Here is an 18,838-nt window from a genome sequence, read left to right on the forward strand (position 1 = left end):
TTGCCCAAGGTCATACAGCTAGGAAGTACATGAGGCCACATTTCTCAGGTCTTCTTGATTCCAGGTTGCCTAGGTGAGCTAACAAGCCTTCAAAAACAGTAGGACCTCATTTTACTTGACCAATATGTTCCAAGAACCTTTGTGTACATTGAAAATTGTATATAATAGAGAAATCCATTATTTAATAAGCATTTCTTACATGAACATACCTAGGTACTTCATGACTTTTCTTGGGCTTATCAGAGCTACCAACATTAGTACTCTTATACACTGGGGTCATTATTAATTACCAAATAGCATTAATAAAACAAAAAACAAAGAGAAGGGGGCAGCTGGGTAGCTCAGTGGATTGAAAGCCAGGCCTAGAGACAGGAGGTCCTACGTTCAAATCCGGCCTCAGACACTTCCCAGCTGTGTGACCCTGGGCAAGTCACTTGACCCCCATTGCCTACCCTTACCTCTCTTCCACCTATAAGTCAATACACAGAAGTTAAGGGTTTAAAAAAAATGAAAAAAAAAAAAAACAAAGAGAAGCACTGCTGTGACATGGACACAACTTGTTACAAGTAAGAATCCTGGACAGACTGATTTGGAAATTAATATTTGGTGAAAAATAATGTAATGATTCACATTGATGCTTCTCAAAGTGAGAGTGAGCATGACTGAATAAACTGCTTCTTGATTTTATGCAGCTTGGGAAAACAATGATTTAGCTCATAATTAAAAATTTTTATTTTGTGTATTTTTCTACTTTTATTATTTTTTTTTGATTGCCAATCATGTATATCTGAATTCACATGTGTTGAGTTTGTGTAAGTAAGGTCCTAGTATATTTGGTTATTGTGTGAAAAATACAATTATTTTCTCTCTATAGGGCAGAATTAATACTTGGTGGAAGTCAAAGGGAGTCAAATTTAGGCCCAAAATTAAAATTACCTAACAATAAATTGGGCTATCTTTGTCTTAGTGAGCTAAGTACTTGTATATTAACTGCATGACCATAAGAGGGATCTTGTAGGAGAAGATACTTGAATGACTTTCAAGGTTCCTTCATCCTTTAAGGTTCTGTGAAAAAAATCAGGTGGTAGGCATGGAAACACTTTTGAATAGTTTTGCCTTAAAAATATCTATGTCACATAAAACCCAATGGAATTGTTTATCAGCTACAGGAGAGGGGAGGGAGACAACACAAATCATGTAACCTTGGAAAACTAGATTTGTAGATTTGTTACTGGAATAAAGAAAAAAAAATTTTAATCTGTCATATTGGTTCCCCCAATCTAGTATTTCTGACCAAGAGATGCTTTGTAGCAAAACATGGTAGCTCTTTTCAGCTCTTTAATTTTTAAAAGGACATCTCAGGGGGCAGCTGGGTAGCTCAGTGGAGTGAGAGTCAGGCCTAGAGACGGGAGGTCCTAGGTTCAAACCTGGCCTCAGCCACTTCCCAGCTGTGTGACCCTGGGCAAGTCACTTGACCCCCATTGCCCACCCTTACCAATCTTCCACCTATGAGACAATACACCGAAGTACAAGGGTTTAAAAAAAAAAAAAAAAAGGACATCTCAGTCATCAGATCCATTTTCCATAGCAGAAGTTATCTGGTTATGGACTTTACTATGTATAGTGAATATACAATGTGAAATAGCCAACTCACTAAAATTTTTATACTGCATTTCTAGTGGTAAAAAAGCGTTGTGACCTTGTTTTAGCATATAAGTATGTATTTCCCAACAGAGACACATGAGCTTCATAAAACCGCTCAGGAACCTCAGGTAAAAATGGTTATTCAGCCACTGCCAGAAACAGGTAGGTTGATTTCCACAACTTAAGCTCTTCTGTTATGAATCTTAGGGAGAGACCTCATTTAACCTCTTATTCTTATTTTAGAGGGAGCTAAAATCCTGGGATTATTAGGAAGTCCTAAGAATGAGAAATTTTTAACTCACCAGGGTAGAACAGATTTGGGAAGTTAGGACTGACACATTATGGTACTGTATGATAATGGCTGATCAGTTGTTACACTTAGAGGAATTTCCTAGTTAGTTTCTGGCCCTTTCTGGGATTCTGGATGTGTAGGGATATAGATCTAACCACATTATTTCCCCTCTAAACCTTTTTATCCTGGCTTTCATAGATTCATTACCAGGAAAGAATTACAGAAACAGAGTTGAGTAAGATCTGGAGTGTAGGCCAAGCTGCCCCTATTATAGAACTATGTAGCCTGAGAACTGCATAAAACTTAACAAACTAAATGTTTAGCCCAGACTGGAAACTTATTGCTTAATTCCCCAGAAACTCTAGGTTTCCCATAAATAGAGACACCTAGTACCTCCTTTGCTAAAAGGAACCTATCATATTGTTTTTGCAGACTACAGCCTTTTCAGGTTAGTCACTGCTTCATCTTCATTCATATGACTTTTCTAGAGGAAATAAATAACTTTTTACAGATGGGTTTTTTTCCCATGTCTTTTCTAGAATTAACTTAACTTTGGTCAGCAACCTCAGATAGCGTACTTTTGAGAATATGGTTCTATTTTCATGCTACCATCACAAAGGAAGGCCATTTCATTTAGTCACAGTGAAGATAAGAATGTTAATGGCTATTATAGGATTCCTCTGACTATGCAAGACTATTGTTCTTATAACAGTAGAAAAAATTAGAAAACATATATGCATTTTCTGGGATTCCCAGATCCCCTCAAATTTCTTACATCCCAGGTTGATGGTTGATGGGTAACCAAAGGATACATTTTAAAATTGCTGAAGGCAAAAAAAAAATAGTAAGCACTTATCCAGAACCCTAAAGCCTTAAAGAAATTGAGATGGAGGGTATACAAGCATTCAGGTATTTCAATCTCTTAAATTAGTGAAATAAGGAATAACACTGGAAAAGGAATGGCAGGGGGTATACTGACAAGTATCAACAAAAATTTTATGGAGGTGAATGATCCTTTAATAAAGTTGTTAAAAGTTGTATGGCTGACAGAATCAGTATTGGTCTAGAGAAATGGATGAAGAAAACAGAATTCTGTCCTATTAAGAGAGAGGTAAATTGTTGTTGGTTCTGAAGCCTCTTAAAACTTTCAGATTTCTAGAGGCAGGGTATGGAAATAGTTTCACCTTCAGAATTTTTTATTTTTCTGAAAGTGACAACTGACCTCATACACTGAACCTATCCAGACTTCCTTCATCTTGATGTTTGGTGGATTCAGCAATGAGGCATGGGTAGCAATCATAGGATATGATGTGGGGTAGGAAGCCTCTCTATAGATCAGGGGATTCAGAGGCCTATCCTTATACTAAGTCAGTTCTTAAAGACACTACTTTTTATTTATTGCTCAGGACACATACCAGAAAACTCTTTGCCACAGCATAAGAAACATTCCCTTTGTCTCTCCTATATAACCCAGTTACATTATCTCAGATACAACACTAGGTTTCAAACCAAAGACTATAATTCTTCAACACTATGGAAGCACTGATGTTATAGAACAATTATTTTTTGTATTTTCTCTACCTCCTACTTATAGTGCATAGTGCAAAGCTTTATGTGTAGTAGGCACTTACTATGATGGCTACTGACTTGAATTAAATACGTTATCATTACTTCATTAGATAAACAGAAAGTTAGCAGATGGTGTTTGTAATTGTTTAGAGACAACCAGCCTCTGATACTGATCTTTGCTTCTGCCCTTTCTTGGAAGAAACACTAAGAGATGTGGTCTCTCTTCTTTTATGTCCTCAAATTGCACACTCACAGTTCTGTTGTGTAGCTGGGCTACACAAGTATCACTGTCACCACTGATGATGATGATGACACTTCTTTCTCCAAGCAAGGAGGAGCTCAGGAACAGGACTGCCCTCTTCCTATATTTGAGGTGTAGAAGCTAAGGCACAGTCACACAGGAGCCATACAGTGAGATGATGACTGAGCCAGTAAAGAACTCTGGTTTCTATTGGCTTTGGAAACTTGTTTTCAGCTTCAACACAGTCTGAAAGAGAATTCTGAAGAATATTTTCTAAGACAAGTGCACACTTTAATAAAACAGAAACATTATTTCTGTTGGGTTGAACAGTTGAGCTTGAACCTCAATACTATAGTCTTTTTTTAGGTGTGGTACAGAATTAAATGTAACAGAAGCTTTTCTTTTGGGGTTGATTACCTGGTATTTGAAACTTGAAGATTTTACTGATACTTCTTCAACATATGGTGCCAGTCTAGTGTTTCTCTCCGACATGAGTTCTCCGGTGTGCACTAAAGTGTGAGCTGTTATTAAACCTTCTCCCACATTCATTACATTCATAGGGTTTTTCTCCTGTGTGTATTCTCTGGTGTATAATAAGGCTTGAACTCTGATTGAAGCTTTTCCCACACTCACCACACTTATAAGGTCTCTCTCCTGTATGAATTCGTCGATGTGTAATGAGATTTGAGCGATCACTGAAACTTTTCCCACATTCAAGACATTCATAAGGTTTTTCTCCTGTATGTATTCTCTGATGGCTAGTGAGAGTAGAACTCTTACTGAATCTTTTCCCACATTCAGGACACTGGTAAGGTTTTTCACCTGTATGAGTCCGCCAGTGAGCATTGAAATGTGAGCTATTGGTGAAACTTTTTCCGCATTCACTGCATTTATGAGGTTTCTCTCCTGTGTGAATTCTCTGATGCATAATAAGGCTTGAGCTCTGATTGAAGCTTTTCCAGCACTCACTACATTTATAGGGTTTTTCTCCTGTATGGATTCTTTGATGGGCTGTGAGGTTAGAGTGATCACTGAAGCCTTTTCCACATTCAGGACATTTGTAAGGTTTCTCTCCTGTGTGTATTCTCTGGTGGCAAATAAGATGTGAACTTCGACTAAAGGTCTTGCCACACTCCTCACAATCATGTAATTTCTTCTCCCCAATGTGAGCTAATCGATGTACAGCAAGGTGTGAGCTCTGGCTGAAGTTTTTTCCACATTCAGAACATGTGTTTGGGTTTTCTCCTATGTAGGTTCCCTGAAGTCCTATAAAATTGCCTAAATTTCTTTCCTGAGGAGATGGTGGTCCTTGTCCTTCTCCTGGAAGCATTTCCCATTGCCTTTCACTTCTGTATTCACCTTCTTGGGCTTTTTTCCAATTAAGGTAATGAGAAGCATTTCCTTTGGAGCTCTCTAGTGATGTTGCATGTAGTTCTACTTCCTCAGAAATTTCCTGGCTTGGATTCTTTTCATTCTTACTAGTCATTTCAAAATCTGAAAAAAAAAAGAGTAGAAAATAGATGTTACTAATCTCCTGAACCAAGGGGAATAAATACAGTCTAAGGATGAAGCTTGTAGCATTTGAAATGCTGAGGTTTTTTTAATGAGTCCAATGAGTGCTCAATGATAAGTAGATTACAAATTCAGCCCAGGTGAATATACAGCCATTGTCCTAAGTACAAGCCTCAATAATAGTGGAGTAGGTCTTAGGTACTCCTTTCTCCTTATAGTATCCTTCTTCTTTGTGACACTTTGGCACTGGTCAAGTAAAGCAAGTATGGCTATTGCCTGTCTAATAAGATAAATCTCCTTTTGAATTCCCCTCCTCCCAACATGTTCTAATTCTTTTGTTTTCACAACCACAGGTCTGACTGTTTCTTTGTTCTTACCTGTATGGGAAGTTCTCTGAATTTCCTTGAAATCATGAAAATTGACATTCTGCAGCTCTTCTCCCACTTCTGACTTGGGGTTAGAATCTGGTTTGGGAATGGGAAGTTCTGCTCAAGAAAAAGTAAATGAATTCCATGAAATTTCTCTAGTATTAATTCTAAGGTTATATCTTTTTTATTTTTTAAAATGTATTTTTAAACCCTTACCTTCCCCCTTAGAATCAATACTATGTACTGGTTCCAGTGGTAAGGGCTAGGCACTGGGGGTTAAGTGACTTGCCCAGAGTCACATAGCTAGGAAGTGTCTGAGGCCAGATTTGAACCTAGGACCTCACATCTCTAGGTCTGGCTCTCAATCCACTGAGTCACTCAGCTGCCCCTTTGAGGTTATGTCTTGATAGAAGGTATAAAAAAAAGACTAACAAGGTATGAAAAAACATAAGAAAAATATCTAGGGAAACTTAAGAAAGTTTAGTATGTAGATATAAAATTTATAAGCTCTATGATTAAAGACATAGTAAAAATTTGCCTTCTAAAAGCAAATGGACATATTGGCATAGTTTAGAATTCAGGAGATAGAGGAAAATTATATTAGTACCTATACCAGTACTTGTCAGGTATTTTAGAAACAAGGAACTGTGAAATTTCTACCTTTGCTTAATAAAGCGATTCTCTTAACCCATTCCCCTTTGCTTTCATAGTTTTTATTTCTATCAGCAGAAAGCATGATAACATGCTCTTGAGTTGAGAAAACCAAATCTTGTCTGTCCTCAGTATCACACTGTTTTGAGCCTTAGTACCCAGGAGTCTTTGTGATTCACCCAGGATAGCTCCTAAGTCAATAGAAAGATTTGTATATGGAACATTTTGATGATGAGAGGTCAACAGCTTATAACCACGATGGCAAACGATGGCATGTAGAGACCTCTTTGTGGGTACACACATTGGTGCCCACCCGAATTAGTTACTAGAAAAGCAGAGGGATGTGGGCGGAGCTCCTTTCTTTCCCCTCTCCATGCATGCCTTTCGTCACCCACTCCTCTGCCCAGCAGCCCAATGGAAGAGCTTACTCCCTCCCATGATTGGAGTGCTGGGGTCACTCCCCTCTCTTTCTCCCTCCCCTCTGGGGTAAAGTGGGGCAGTGGTGCATGGGATTTGGTCTCTGGGAAGGAAGGGGCATGGCACATGGCCTCTAAAAGGTTCACTATCACTGGCTTATAATAAAGACAATTGTACCAAAAAAAGTGACTAAATTCCCACTCAGTAAGCAGATAGTGTTCTTGACACACAATATCAGAGCCAGGATTACAAATGAGGCAATCCTAATGCCTAGATCATGACTCTGCAATAAGACCTCCATTAGGAAGTAGATATAGGGTCCCATAGAAAGAATTGCTTACCACTGGAATTCTTAAAGACGGTCTCTAACTTAAAGCTTTTGACCTCTTTTGGTGGTTCTTCCACTTCCACATGGTTGCCAACTTCTGTTACTATCTCTGGGTTCTCACAGTCAGTGTTCTCCTTGGATTCAACTTTCCCCTTTAGAAGACCCTCTGCCATTTCTAGGACATCAAGCGGTGCAATGGCTGTCCATGGACTCATCAGGGCATCCATCTCCTCATAAAATGGGCAGGTCTCTGGGGTGTGGCCACTTCTTGCTTTTCGGTAGTGTGTCTGAAGGTTTTTGAATCTGTAACGACATTGTTCCAAAGTCCGGAGGAAGCCACATTCACGAAGTCGCTGAGCTACAATCCTGTACACTTGACGGTTCCGATGACAGGTCCGAAGTTTTTCATAAATACGAGGTTCACCGAGAATCCCCAGAAAAATCTTGGTTTCTTCATAACCCCAGTGTACTCCTAGAGAAAAGTTGAGACCTGTCAAACAAGATCTGTATATTGTGTGGTCTGTTAGATGAAGAAGTTTTCAGAACATCCCTCCCCCGACACCAATTCCTCCCTAATCAATCAAATTGTAGTTGTTACCTGAGATTAGACTTTTGTTAGCCTATCTAAAACATGAATTTGTTTTTACTTACATAAATTATTCTGATGTAATGGGTGTTCTGATTAGTCCTATGAACCAGGGCTCTTGAACATATGTATAATCTTGGTACACATGCCTTCCAACTACCTACTATTATAATGCCCTGATTCTATAGCACTTTTGAAATACAAGATTAGGATGAGAATATATCACCAATTCCATGAAAATTTAGGAATTCTCAACTTCTGCTCTCAATATAGTCTTACCTGTGGCACTCCGAAACAGGGTTTGGGTACCAGGGCTTTCAGACGGTTCATCATTGCCCAATTCCTCACCATCAGAATCCTCTGTTATAGCTCCTGAATGCAGTTCTTCCAAAGATGCTGCTGGATGGCCCAGGTCCAGCTCCCTGGACCCACCCTCTAGCACAACCCCTGCCATTGCTATCTCTTCATGTTCCCAATTATCCCTCTCCAGTTCTTCACTTTCAATATCATGGTCTCCCTGCCCAAGATCCCCTTCCACCTCTGGAGCAGTGACAGCAACACGAGGGCTCATCAGAGCATCCATTTCCTCATAGAAGGGGCAGGTTCCTGGGGTGTGGGTGCTTCTTGCTTTACGGTAGTTTGTCTGAAGGTTTTTAAATCTATATCGACATTGTTCCAGAGTCCGGAGGAAGCCTCGTTCACGAAGTCGCTCAGCTACAATCCGGTATACCTGACGGTTCCTGTGACAAGTTCGGAGTTTTTCATAAATCCAAGACTCACTAAGAATCCCTAGGAAAATTTTGGTTTCCTCATAGCCCCAGTGTACACCAGCCACCTTTTCATCATCCAAGCCCTGATGCTCCAGCTCTTCCCAGTGTTTGATTTTTTTCATTACTGGTGCCTGACCAATTTTTGTTCGTTCTCCAACCATTTGAGGATCTCGTGAGTTTTCCTTCTCTTTACAGCCTTGAAGATCTGGGTTCTGCAGTTTCCCCCCTTGCTCTAATTGGGAGATCATGTTGGTTCTGGGAATTGGAAATCCTGTTCACAAGGAAGCAAACAGAGAACATAGTGGTTTGCACTAACCAAGAACTTATGGGATTTTAAAATGTCCTCTGTACCAAGATGAGAGGAGGGAAAGGTTGCCTCTTTGTTATTTTGTTTATGGCTCAAAGAAAACACTATCAAAGTTCTAAGGAGATGAGCCCTACTGAAGCACAGTAACTTACAAGTCTAACAAGGAAGAGTGTTCTTACTCTGTGAGACTCCATTCTCATCATTCTCCTGAGTTTGATCTTGGCAGAGGTCCTGTGGAGCTGAATCCAACTGCCCTTGTGCCTCCTGAGAGAAGTATATGGCCACATCTCCAAAAGTCACCAGCTCCTGAAAAAAGGAAAAAAATTGTCCCATTCTGAAGTGACTGATTCTAGAAAAAATAAAATTGCCCTGTTCAGAAGCAAAAAAATTCATTTCCAATTCTGAGTGTGCCAAACCTGTTGGATGAAAGAAACACACAAGGAATGAAGAAGCATAAAGTAATTTAAAGCAATCATGCAAATGTATATAAGCCCAGGACTTAAGCAGTCAGTTTGGTGAAATAAAAATTTTCATAAAAAGCAAGAACATGTTCCTTAGCCTTGATCCTGATTTTTAGGATACCAATATTTATGTAATAAAGTTCAGGAATTTTTAAGCCTATTTTCTAGGACAGTTGGGTTTGTCTGCTAGATATGGGTGGGGTAGGACTGGGGGAGGTGGGATGGAGGGAAACTGGAGCAATATTCCTCATGGTTTAAACAGTTCTAGGTAGAGGGAATGGTATATGACCATATTCAAATAGCAGTGATAGGACAAAGAGGAAAGAACTGCTCACCTGGGACCTGCCCACCATCTCTTGGTTACCACTACTTGCCTCCACAGGAAGATCAAGGACCTGAGAAGCAGATAGAGCTAAAGGAAAAAAGAATCATTAGATTCTGTTTCCGATCCCTTTTATATGGCAACACACCCAGATGAGTTTAAAAAGGAGATAAACTGGTTCTGTTATTGCTTTTTTGTCAAAGGGTGAAAAAAGTGAAATGAGATACAATATGGATTTTGCCCTTTCATTTCCAACCATATTTTTTCTAGCTCTGTGACACACTGGGTCACTTGAATAGTTTTGCAATACAGACTGAGAATTATAGCATTTGAGGATCCAAGTTTATCATTAGACTCTGTCACTAACCAGGCCTGGTTTCCTTGCCCACCCTTATCTACTGGGACTACATAACTGTTACCACCCTTCCCCTTCCAACTCCCACTTCCCTCTCCCAATTCAGGATCTATACAATGACATCACAAGATCGAAGAATAGCTTTTCCTTTTTAACCAGCTGTATAGGTCTCCAAAATTATTTTCTATGCTAGTTTGTACATGATCCGGTCCAAATGGCAGAAAAATATTCCCATGTGATTTCTGCTCTCAAGGCTATCCAGGTTTTCACAACTCCACAAACCTCCAGAAAATGTTCCCTTTTTCCTTCTAGTTACTTACCACTTTGCTGAAGGGAATGGGGCTCTATCTTAGGATCACAGCTCAGCTCTTTCTCTGGTTCTAGGTGTAATTTCTCTGCGTTCTCCTGGAATGTACATTTGGATTTTGTCTGTGTTTGCTTCAGGTGGTTACTTAGTGAATTGGGTACTGATTCTGCAGTTGTTACCATCTCTGTGAGTACTTCCTGCCCTTTCATAACGACTGGGACCTAGGAAAAGCCCACAATTCCTGTCACTGCAAAGCCTGCTAAAAGTGGGCAGAATCTTGTAAGTTAAAATATAACCATCCAAACTATTCTATGTTGGATTCCCTAAGACAAAAATAGAAAACCAAACTTGTTCCAATTCCTTAAATTCTCAGTGAATAATACAGAGATGTTCAATGGCAGCTCCAACAATTTCTGCTCCAATCAGATTCAGCACTAAGGTGCCATTCAACTTATCTAACCCATCCTTCTGACATCACTTCTACTTGTCCTGAGATACTAGCTATTCCTACTAAGCACTCCTTAAATAGTCATACCAATAATAGTAAAATGATTTGCAGGAATACCAGTGGAACTCAGTGTTTTCACTATACTTAGGTATTATTATCCCCATTTTACAGATGGGGAAACTGACACAGACAGAGATTAAGTGACTTGCCCAGGGTCATAGCTAGTAAGTGTCTGAGGCAGGGTTGGAACTCAGGTCTTCTGAGTCCAAGTCTAGCACACTATTTGCTAAGCTGCTTAACTGCTCTTTTAAGTTTTTTTCTTCAAGATAACTATGGCAGAAGCTGTCATTTATATTGTTATCCCTAAGAAATGGACTCCTTGCCATTTATAAAGTTCTCTTCCTTCAATTTAATATAATATTTGTGAATGTGAAAACCTTCCATAAAATCCTACTGTGATGTTTCATGGTGCCAAGGAAGTTACTCTGATTTCCTAAAGATCATGGAAGTGAAAAGAATAAGCTCTGGCAGGGTAAGTTCTACTAGGCTGGAAAAGCTTGACAGATGATTCCTGCAATTGGCCATCATCTATTTTCACAGGCCCAAATTAGCTAAATGTGTAAAGGTTTATTGCTAATAGGCTGGCCATTTGATAATAAATTCTTTTTTCCATGACCACCTATGAAACAAAGAAATATAAAAGAGCTCTGCTACTTTGGTGCCCTCCTTCAATAGTGATGATAGCAAAGCAGCATAAAAAGGAGCATGGAGGGAGTACTAAGAAGCACAGTCTTTAGATTTTAAACCTTAACTATAGATATTCTAAATGTGAAATCTTTTTTTGTCCAGTGACAAGTGAATGGTCATATTCCTGGAGGAACTAGATCATGACAATCTTGACATTCCCAGTATCAAGGAAATAAGACAAACGGAAATTGTAGTTGAAAGGAAGGCTTGTGTATAAATTTTCCTTAGAGAGATAAGTAAAGAAGTTGGCAGAATTGCTTTTATCATGCATCCAAAGGAAACAAGAAACATCATTTCATGGAGCATTTGATCATTCATTTTTGCAGCAATCATAATGAGCATTTGTAAAAAGATCACCATGATAATAATTGCAGCTTATGTACCAACATCTGTTGCAAAGGATAAGGAAGAAGAGGAAAGGTAGATTTGTTCAGACACAGATTTTTGATATTCAGTGAAGCAAAAAGTTAGATGTATATTTGCTTAATGGTATTGCTATCGTCATGTAGGATGTCTAGTACAAACTCCAACTGAAAGAAGGATATCCTACAGATAATGAAGTCCACCAGGTGTTCCAGTTTGTGGATGATTATATAAAACCTAGGAACATTGCAAAAGCCTCCTAAATAAAAAAACAAGATCCATAATTACTAAAAAGTGTTTGGCCTAATAATTAGAGAAATGCAAATCAAAATAACTCTGAGGTATCAACTCACACCTAGCAGATTGGCTAAAATGATAGCAGGGGAGAGTAATGAATGTTGGAGGGGATGTGGCAAAATTGAAACATTAATGCATTGCTGGTGGAGTGGTGAACTAATCCAACCATTCTGGATGGCAATTTGGAACTATGCTCAAAGGGCTATAAAAGAATGCCTGCCCTTTGATCCAGCCATAGCATTGCTGAGTTTGTACCCCAAAGAGATCATAGATAAACAGACCTGTACAAAAATATTTATAGCCATACTTTTTGTGGTGGCAAAAAACTGGAAAATGAGGTTATGCCCTTCAATTGGGGAATGGCTGAACAAATTGTGGTATATGCTGGTGATGGAATACTATTGTGCACAAAGGAATAGTGAACTGGAAAGACCTCCAGGAATTGATGCAGAGTGAAAGGAGCAGAGCCAGAAGAACATTGTACACAGAGACCAATACATTGCGGTAAAATTGAATGTAATGGACTTCTGTACTAGCAGCAATGCAATGACCCAGGACAATTCTGAGGGATTTATGGAAAAGAACGCTACCCACATTCAGAGGAAGAACTATAGGAGTGGAAACACAGAAGAAAAAGAACTGCTTTAACACATGGGTTGAGGCGGACATGATTGGGGATGTAGACTTGAAACAACCACCCAATGCAACTATCAACAATTTGAAAATAGGTTTTGATCGATGACACATATTAAAATCAGTGGAAATGCACGTTGGCTATGTTGGGGGAGGTGAAGGGGAAAGTAAGAACATGAATCATGTAACTATGGATAACTTTTCTAAAAAATAAAAATTATTTCTAAAAAAGTGTTTGGCCCAACACAAGAAAAACCAAATGGATGAAGAATACCTATTGTCCAGACAATAACATATAACCAAATTGAAAACAATAAATGTGCTCCATCAATGCAATACATCTTAAAAAAACACTGAAAATGGACAAAGAGCTTGTCCCAGAATTGAACAGGAATAGGAAGAGTAGTCTAGATTGCAACTAGGAAACTGGGCAATTCTTTTAATGACTCATGCTCCTCCCCCAAAAAAAGACTGTTCTGGTGTTGTATGTATGAGTCGTGGAATACCAGTCTCCAGAGAATGAAAGTTGCAAGTCACCTAAAGAGCCATGAAGAGACCTGGTAGATATAAGCATTCTGCAAAGTATTACCAGTGAAGAATTGCCCAAGATAAGCAGTAAAAAAAGATTTCATAATGAAATGTGTGACTAGGAAAAGAGACAAGCAAGCCATAAGTAAGTAAGAACAAAGGATAACCAATGGGCCATTCATCTACTCTGGTATACCTGCAATATCAAGAGATATAGCAAAAAATTCTCAGTAGAACCTACTAAGTAGACCCCACCGTGGAAGACATGAACAAGGGTATCACAGAATATAAGGCAGGGTTAGGTTGTGATCTGCACCACTGAAGAGAGGACTCACATCAATGAATTCACAGATTCACTGAATTATTTGTAAGACATTTCTAGGCATTCTAGGCACTGATGAAATAAAAATGAAACAACATCTGCTTCAAGTAGTATTTTCATTGGTAACAGTGGAATTCGGGTCCTTTCAAGATAGTTTCCCATTCCTTAGCAGACAGCAAGAAAGATGTCAGGAAAATTCTATGTATTCCCTGGTCATATTCTTTGAACACTGCAAGAGAAACTGCCAGCCAAGCATCAAAATTACCCCAGTGAACATGAAACAGTAATGTACCATGTTTTACCCACATTGCCTCCATCTGAAGACTGTAGCTCACTTAGCTCTATTTTCATAAAATAAAAGTATCTCAATTCTCACCTTCATCGCTGATCTGCCAGGTTCTCTTTGCAAATTTTCCACCAGGGTCACCGCCTCCTCTCCATTCTCTGGATGCTGTTCTCTAACCCAGGTCTGGATTTCTCTAGGAAGAACAGTCAGGAACTGCTCAAGCACCAGCAGCTCCAGAATCTGCTCTTTTGTGCATTTCTCTGGTCTCAACCACTGATGACAGAGTTCACGGAGCTGGTTCAAAGCTTCCCGTGGTCCTGCTGCCTCCTGGTAGTGGAACTGCCAGAAACGCTGACAGGAAGCCTCAGGGCCATAGTCATTGCTATGAAGGAAAGATTTCTGATGCCAGTGGGAATCATCTTCCAATTTCACTATTAGAAACCCATCTTGTGTTCGAGAAGCCTGAACCTGGGGGTCCAAAACTACAGCCATTGTCCAGTTTAAGAAGAGGTTTTGTTCTTATTGTCAGATCTCTTCCTTTTTTGTCCTGGCAAGGTAACTCTTGCCTCTGGCTAGGCACCACTGAGAGAAACTCTTCCAGAGGGCTCTAGGTACAGAGAGACACACAATAGCATCAACAGATGTTACCTGAGGAATATTAATCTATCCCACATCCCTGGAGAACAGCATATAATTTCTCCTCGTTTCCTCCTCTCCCAGCCCTCTTCAACAGAGAAAGACCAGTCTCTACCTTTCCCTCCATTATGATAGCTTAGTCATGTTCATCCAGAACTACCAATTAGAACCCCAAATAACTTTGAGATGACATACAAGACAGCACCATGGAGAGCAGCACCTAAACGGGGAGGTGGATTTTAGGAAAGACTAGGCTCTCTAGATCCTAGTTAACCGGTAGGCAGATTATTTGCCCAAGCTTCTCTGTAACCTGTTCTTGGGTCTCGGGCTTTTGTGAATGAGTCAATAAATCATTGATTTGTAATGCTGAAAAAGATTTTTGGAAACAGCGTGGTGTGATAAGAAAAGTTTGTCAGAAGTCGTCAAGTGATTTGCTTAAGGCCCCATAAATAAATTATGGACTCTAGGTTTAAACTTGTATTAGGTGATTCAAACTCGACAGTTCTAACAGAGAAAGGTTTCTTTGGTTAACATGTGCCCAGTCTTTCGTTGGAAGATCTATGGTGTACACTTGGGACCACTTCTTTCTGAGCCCGTCAGCTAACTGAAGAAGTTTGAAGCCTACGTAAAATACGCAGAAGGCTTACGGACACGCCACGGCCGCAGGACGAACCACTGGGAAAAGAAAAAAGGGGTGGGGGGACGGGGGGCGGCAGCCTTGGAGGTTTTGAAAGCCAGGAAGCGAGGGCCAGGAGGGCTGCTGCCTCCGGGAACCCTCCCTGCCCAGAACCGGAGAGTTTCGGAGCTTGCCTCATGAGAAGCCCACCTCCCCTTCCCTCCCCTTGAAGCCTGAAGGCCCCGGACAGTGTCAGAGCGGCCCGAGCAGCATCCAGCCTTCACTGACCCGGCCCCCTCCCCATGCTGCTGACGGAGTCCCACACCGCTCGGGGAGATCTGCTCACTCCCGAGGGACGCCAGCTCTTCGGGGAGCCCGCGATCCCCTCGGCCTACTCGCCAGCCCCTCACACAGCCTCAGTTTAAGGCTCCGAGCAGACAGAAGGACACAGCCCCCGCAACACAGGAAGCGGAAATGCAGGCCCTGAAACAAGGGTCCCCGGCGGAATCAAAGCAACTACATCTCCCAAAGGCCTTCACGTGCACTCGCCGCAAGACTAGCCAATAGAAAAAGAGTGACGTCAAGTGCGCTTTAGTCCAGACCTATCATCGGAGGAGAAGGTTCCCAGGTACCTAGCAGGTCGTTTCGCTGCCGGGTCCGTTAGGGTGGTCCGTCGCCCCGTGACTTTTCCCTCGGCTGACCCCGCTGGAGTTTAGAGCGGCGGCCCCAGTAGGGGGCGAGGTCGGCCTGGCCTGGCCTGGTCCTCTAAGTGGAGTCCAGACCTGACAGCGGTGGCCCGGAGAGCGAGAGCCCCGCCCAGTAACGGTTTCATTCATTCGTTAGTTCGACTGACTGTGGTTCGGCGCCGCTACGAGCGAGGCCAGCGTGTCTGTCCTCTGGCCTGGCCCGGCCGGAGACGTGTGTGTGCTTCTAGAGGCAGCCGACTGCAGTGGAAAGCGCCTCTGACCTGAAGACGGAACAGCTGTATTCGAATGCCACGAACTCGCGGTGTGACCACGGGCAAGTCACTTCACTTCCCTGGCCTCTGTTTCCTTGTCTGTAAAATGAAGGAGTTGGACTACATGCTCTTTGAGATGTCTACTCCTAGGACTCCAGGTGGAATGCTTGAGGGAGGTGCCGCTGCCGCCTCTAGTGAAGCCTAGCCCTCACCATGTGGCTCAGACCGAGAGAAAGAGAGAGCGGAAAAAAAGGAGATATAATAAGACCTTACAGAAACTGGCAGGTTGGCCAGGTGCCAAGATCACTAGCCTGGGACCCAGGAGACCTGAACTCTAATCCTGACTGCCATTAACTTACTGTCGCCTTGACTGGGATCTTTTTACCTCTCTAAGCTTGTTTCCGCACATGATAAGGGTACATTGAGGCCTGTCACGACCTATTTCACTGGGCAGTTAGTGAGATAATGTATGTGAAAGTGATTTGAAAACTGTGAAGGTATAAGTATTAGAGGATGCAAAGCTGCTGAACTTTTTTTTTCTTTTCCTCCTTTTCCTGTTGCAAGCCCAGGGCTCCTATCTTTTGGTTCCCATCCCTACCATTTCTGTGCACTTAAAGAAGGGGAGTGGTAAGGGACAGGGCTCTGCACAGGTGCTAAGTGCTTGTGATTATGGTTATTCATCCTGCATCCTCAGTGACCTTCTTTACTAGTATGTGAGGGGTTGGCCTTGGTGGTCCCTAAGATTTTCTCCAATTCTGAATCCTGTAATCTTTTGGAGGCTGTTTTTATATGGGTGGGCACTGACTGGACTGAACACCAGGTGCAAAGCAACCCAGTGATAGTCAAACAACATTTGAGCCCCTACCAGAGAAATCTGAGCCATAATACATCTTCTGGCTAGCTCATTTTTGTCATTTCAGAAATTTTGACTAAGATCTCTATATATTCAGAACCTTTAAATGGATGAATGGGATGTCAACTTTGAATTTTAAGGTCTTTGCTATGCAGATACAACATCTGTAGAACATTTATAATGGAAGAAACCAATGCTGGGTTTTTCCTTCCCCAAACATTCAGCATCTTTCAATGCATGGGCACCTCCTCAGATCTTCTGAATCTTTTAAAGCAAGTAAGAATTGTGATAGGGAACAAAATAAAATATAGAGACTGTAGACCCACACAAAACTCCAAAAAGCATTTCATCGCATGCCTTCAGGAGAAAGAACAGATTCCATTTCTGGAGTTAATGATGTTTTGAAGTGTAATACCTGAGGACTGAGACATTGGATACCATCTGTGTTCCATCCAGATTGGGCTTTTCTGTCATGGAAAAAAGCTGGTTTTACCGTGATCAGTGAACTGCAAACTCCTCATTCCGAGGATGTTTTTCAACAAAACCTTGATAGTTCATCCTTGTAGAACACAACTCACCTGTTTACAAGCTGCCAGTTGCCATGGAGACCAGGTCACCCAATGATCACTAACTGCTGAAACAGGATCAGTTGAAGAAAACACCTAGATAGTCCTTCTGCTCCTTAACTAAAGGTAGCAAAAGCAGTAGGAGTCAACTAGGAGGGCAGATTCCACAAAAAGTTTTAATATGAGTTGGGAGGGGTCGGGTGAATGATGACTATTGGAATTCACAAACTCATTAGGACTATAAGGTGATTTGGAAACATGGTGGTATGTAAAATGGTAATGGAAAAAACTCAATTTTGTTTAGATTTAATGTCTTTGTTATTAAAGTAGTTGGGCATATATGCAGTTCTTTAAGAGGGACTGCTGAGATGTAGATTCTTTGTCAAAGAACAATTTTTGGGAAGAACTCTAAGCTGAATATGTGTTAATGAAGATAAAGCATAAGAGTGCAACTAATCATAAGCTATGGAGCATAGTTTTGACAGAATGTGGATAAACCTGTAAAAACCTGTCAGGAAACTAAAACTGACAGATTAAATTAAGCAGACATCTGCTTCAGTTAGTAATCCATCCTCTTTAGATTTTCTCACTGATTTAGTAATATAGATAATTTCTTTTTAAAATGCAATTGTTTTGTAATTTATTTATAAACATGCAGTGGTTTATTTTTATTGAGAAATCTTTATGTCCAATTACATGTCAAGTATCCAGGCCACCAAGCCACTACCACCAATACTTGGCAACATCTTTCACTTGCTAGAATTAACCTGGGGTAATGTAAAATGACTAATAAGTAATTAAATACTTTCATTAGGACTTGCCTCAAACCTTAAAAACTAATAAAAATAAGGGCAGACTTTCTTAGAGGTACTTTTATATGGAGCTATTAAGACTATATTACCCTTATACAACTCAGAGCTAAAGCTTAGAGATCATCTAATCCAATCCTATCATCTGAGGACTTTGGTTATTTAAATTATGAGGCAGAAGAGAAATGAATGTTAGGTGCTCGTAATGTCAGTTACATTTTAAAACTGATAAATGGTTTATACCGGCCTTTAAGGATATGATAGAACTGTAGGGTGACTGTTTAAAATACACTGTTTCAATATGTGCCTTTATTTGGTTAGTGTATTTAGCTCTGAATACATTCACTAAGGCCAGTTACAAAGAATGCAAAGTTAAAATCAATCAGATGAACAATTAAGGGCCAGCTCTGTTTTACAAAAGCCAAATAAATCACACACCAAAGAGAGAGTATTTATAAAAAAAAAAAATCCCAAATCAATTTCCAGGTCATAATTCTAAACTGTTGCTGAAAATGAAGCAATGACAAAAAAAAATGGACTATACATTATCTAAGAGAATGAACCCTTTTGAAACATGATCAGACTGCTTAAGGAAAGCCAGTGTCCTGTCCTCTGATTTGTTTCCCTTCCTCTCAAAAGCTATTAA

General features: G+C 40.5%; 1 protein-coding gene across 1 annotated transcript; it reads right to left on the bottom strand.

Moving 5' to 3' along the window:
• Positions 1-3,864: 3,864 nt before the first annotated feature.
• LOC123234235 (zinc finger and SCAN domain-containing protein 29-like) lies at positions 3,865-14,246 on the bottom strand. The gene is made up of 6 exons (XM_044660163.1): positions 13,845-14,246; positions 8,865-8,991; positions 7,888-8,649; positions 7,036-7,494; positions 5,636-5,743; positions 3,865-5,240 (listed from the first exon to the last, which is right to left on the bottom strand). Exons 1-6 carry the CDS (start codon positions 14,244-14,246, stop codon positions 4,219-4,221), a joined length of 2,880 nt encoding a protein of 959 aa, XP_044516098.1. The 3' UTR covers positions 3,865-4,218.
• Positions 14,247-18,838: the final 4,592 nt, after the last annotated feature.

The sequence above is a fragment of the Gracilinanus agilis genome, chromosome 2 (assembly GCF_016433145.1).
Source record: "Gracilinanus agilis isolate LMUSP501 chromosome 2, AgileGrace, whole genome shotgun sequence".
NCBI lineage: Eukaryota > Metazoa > Chordata > Mammalia > Didelphimorphia > Didelphidae > Gracilinanus > Gracilinanus agilis.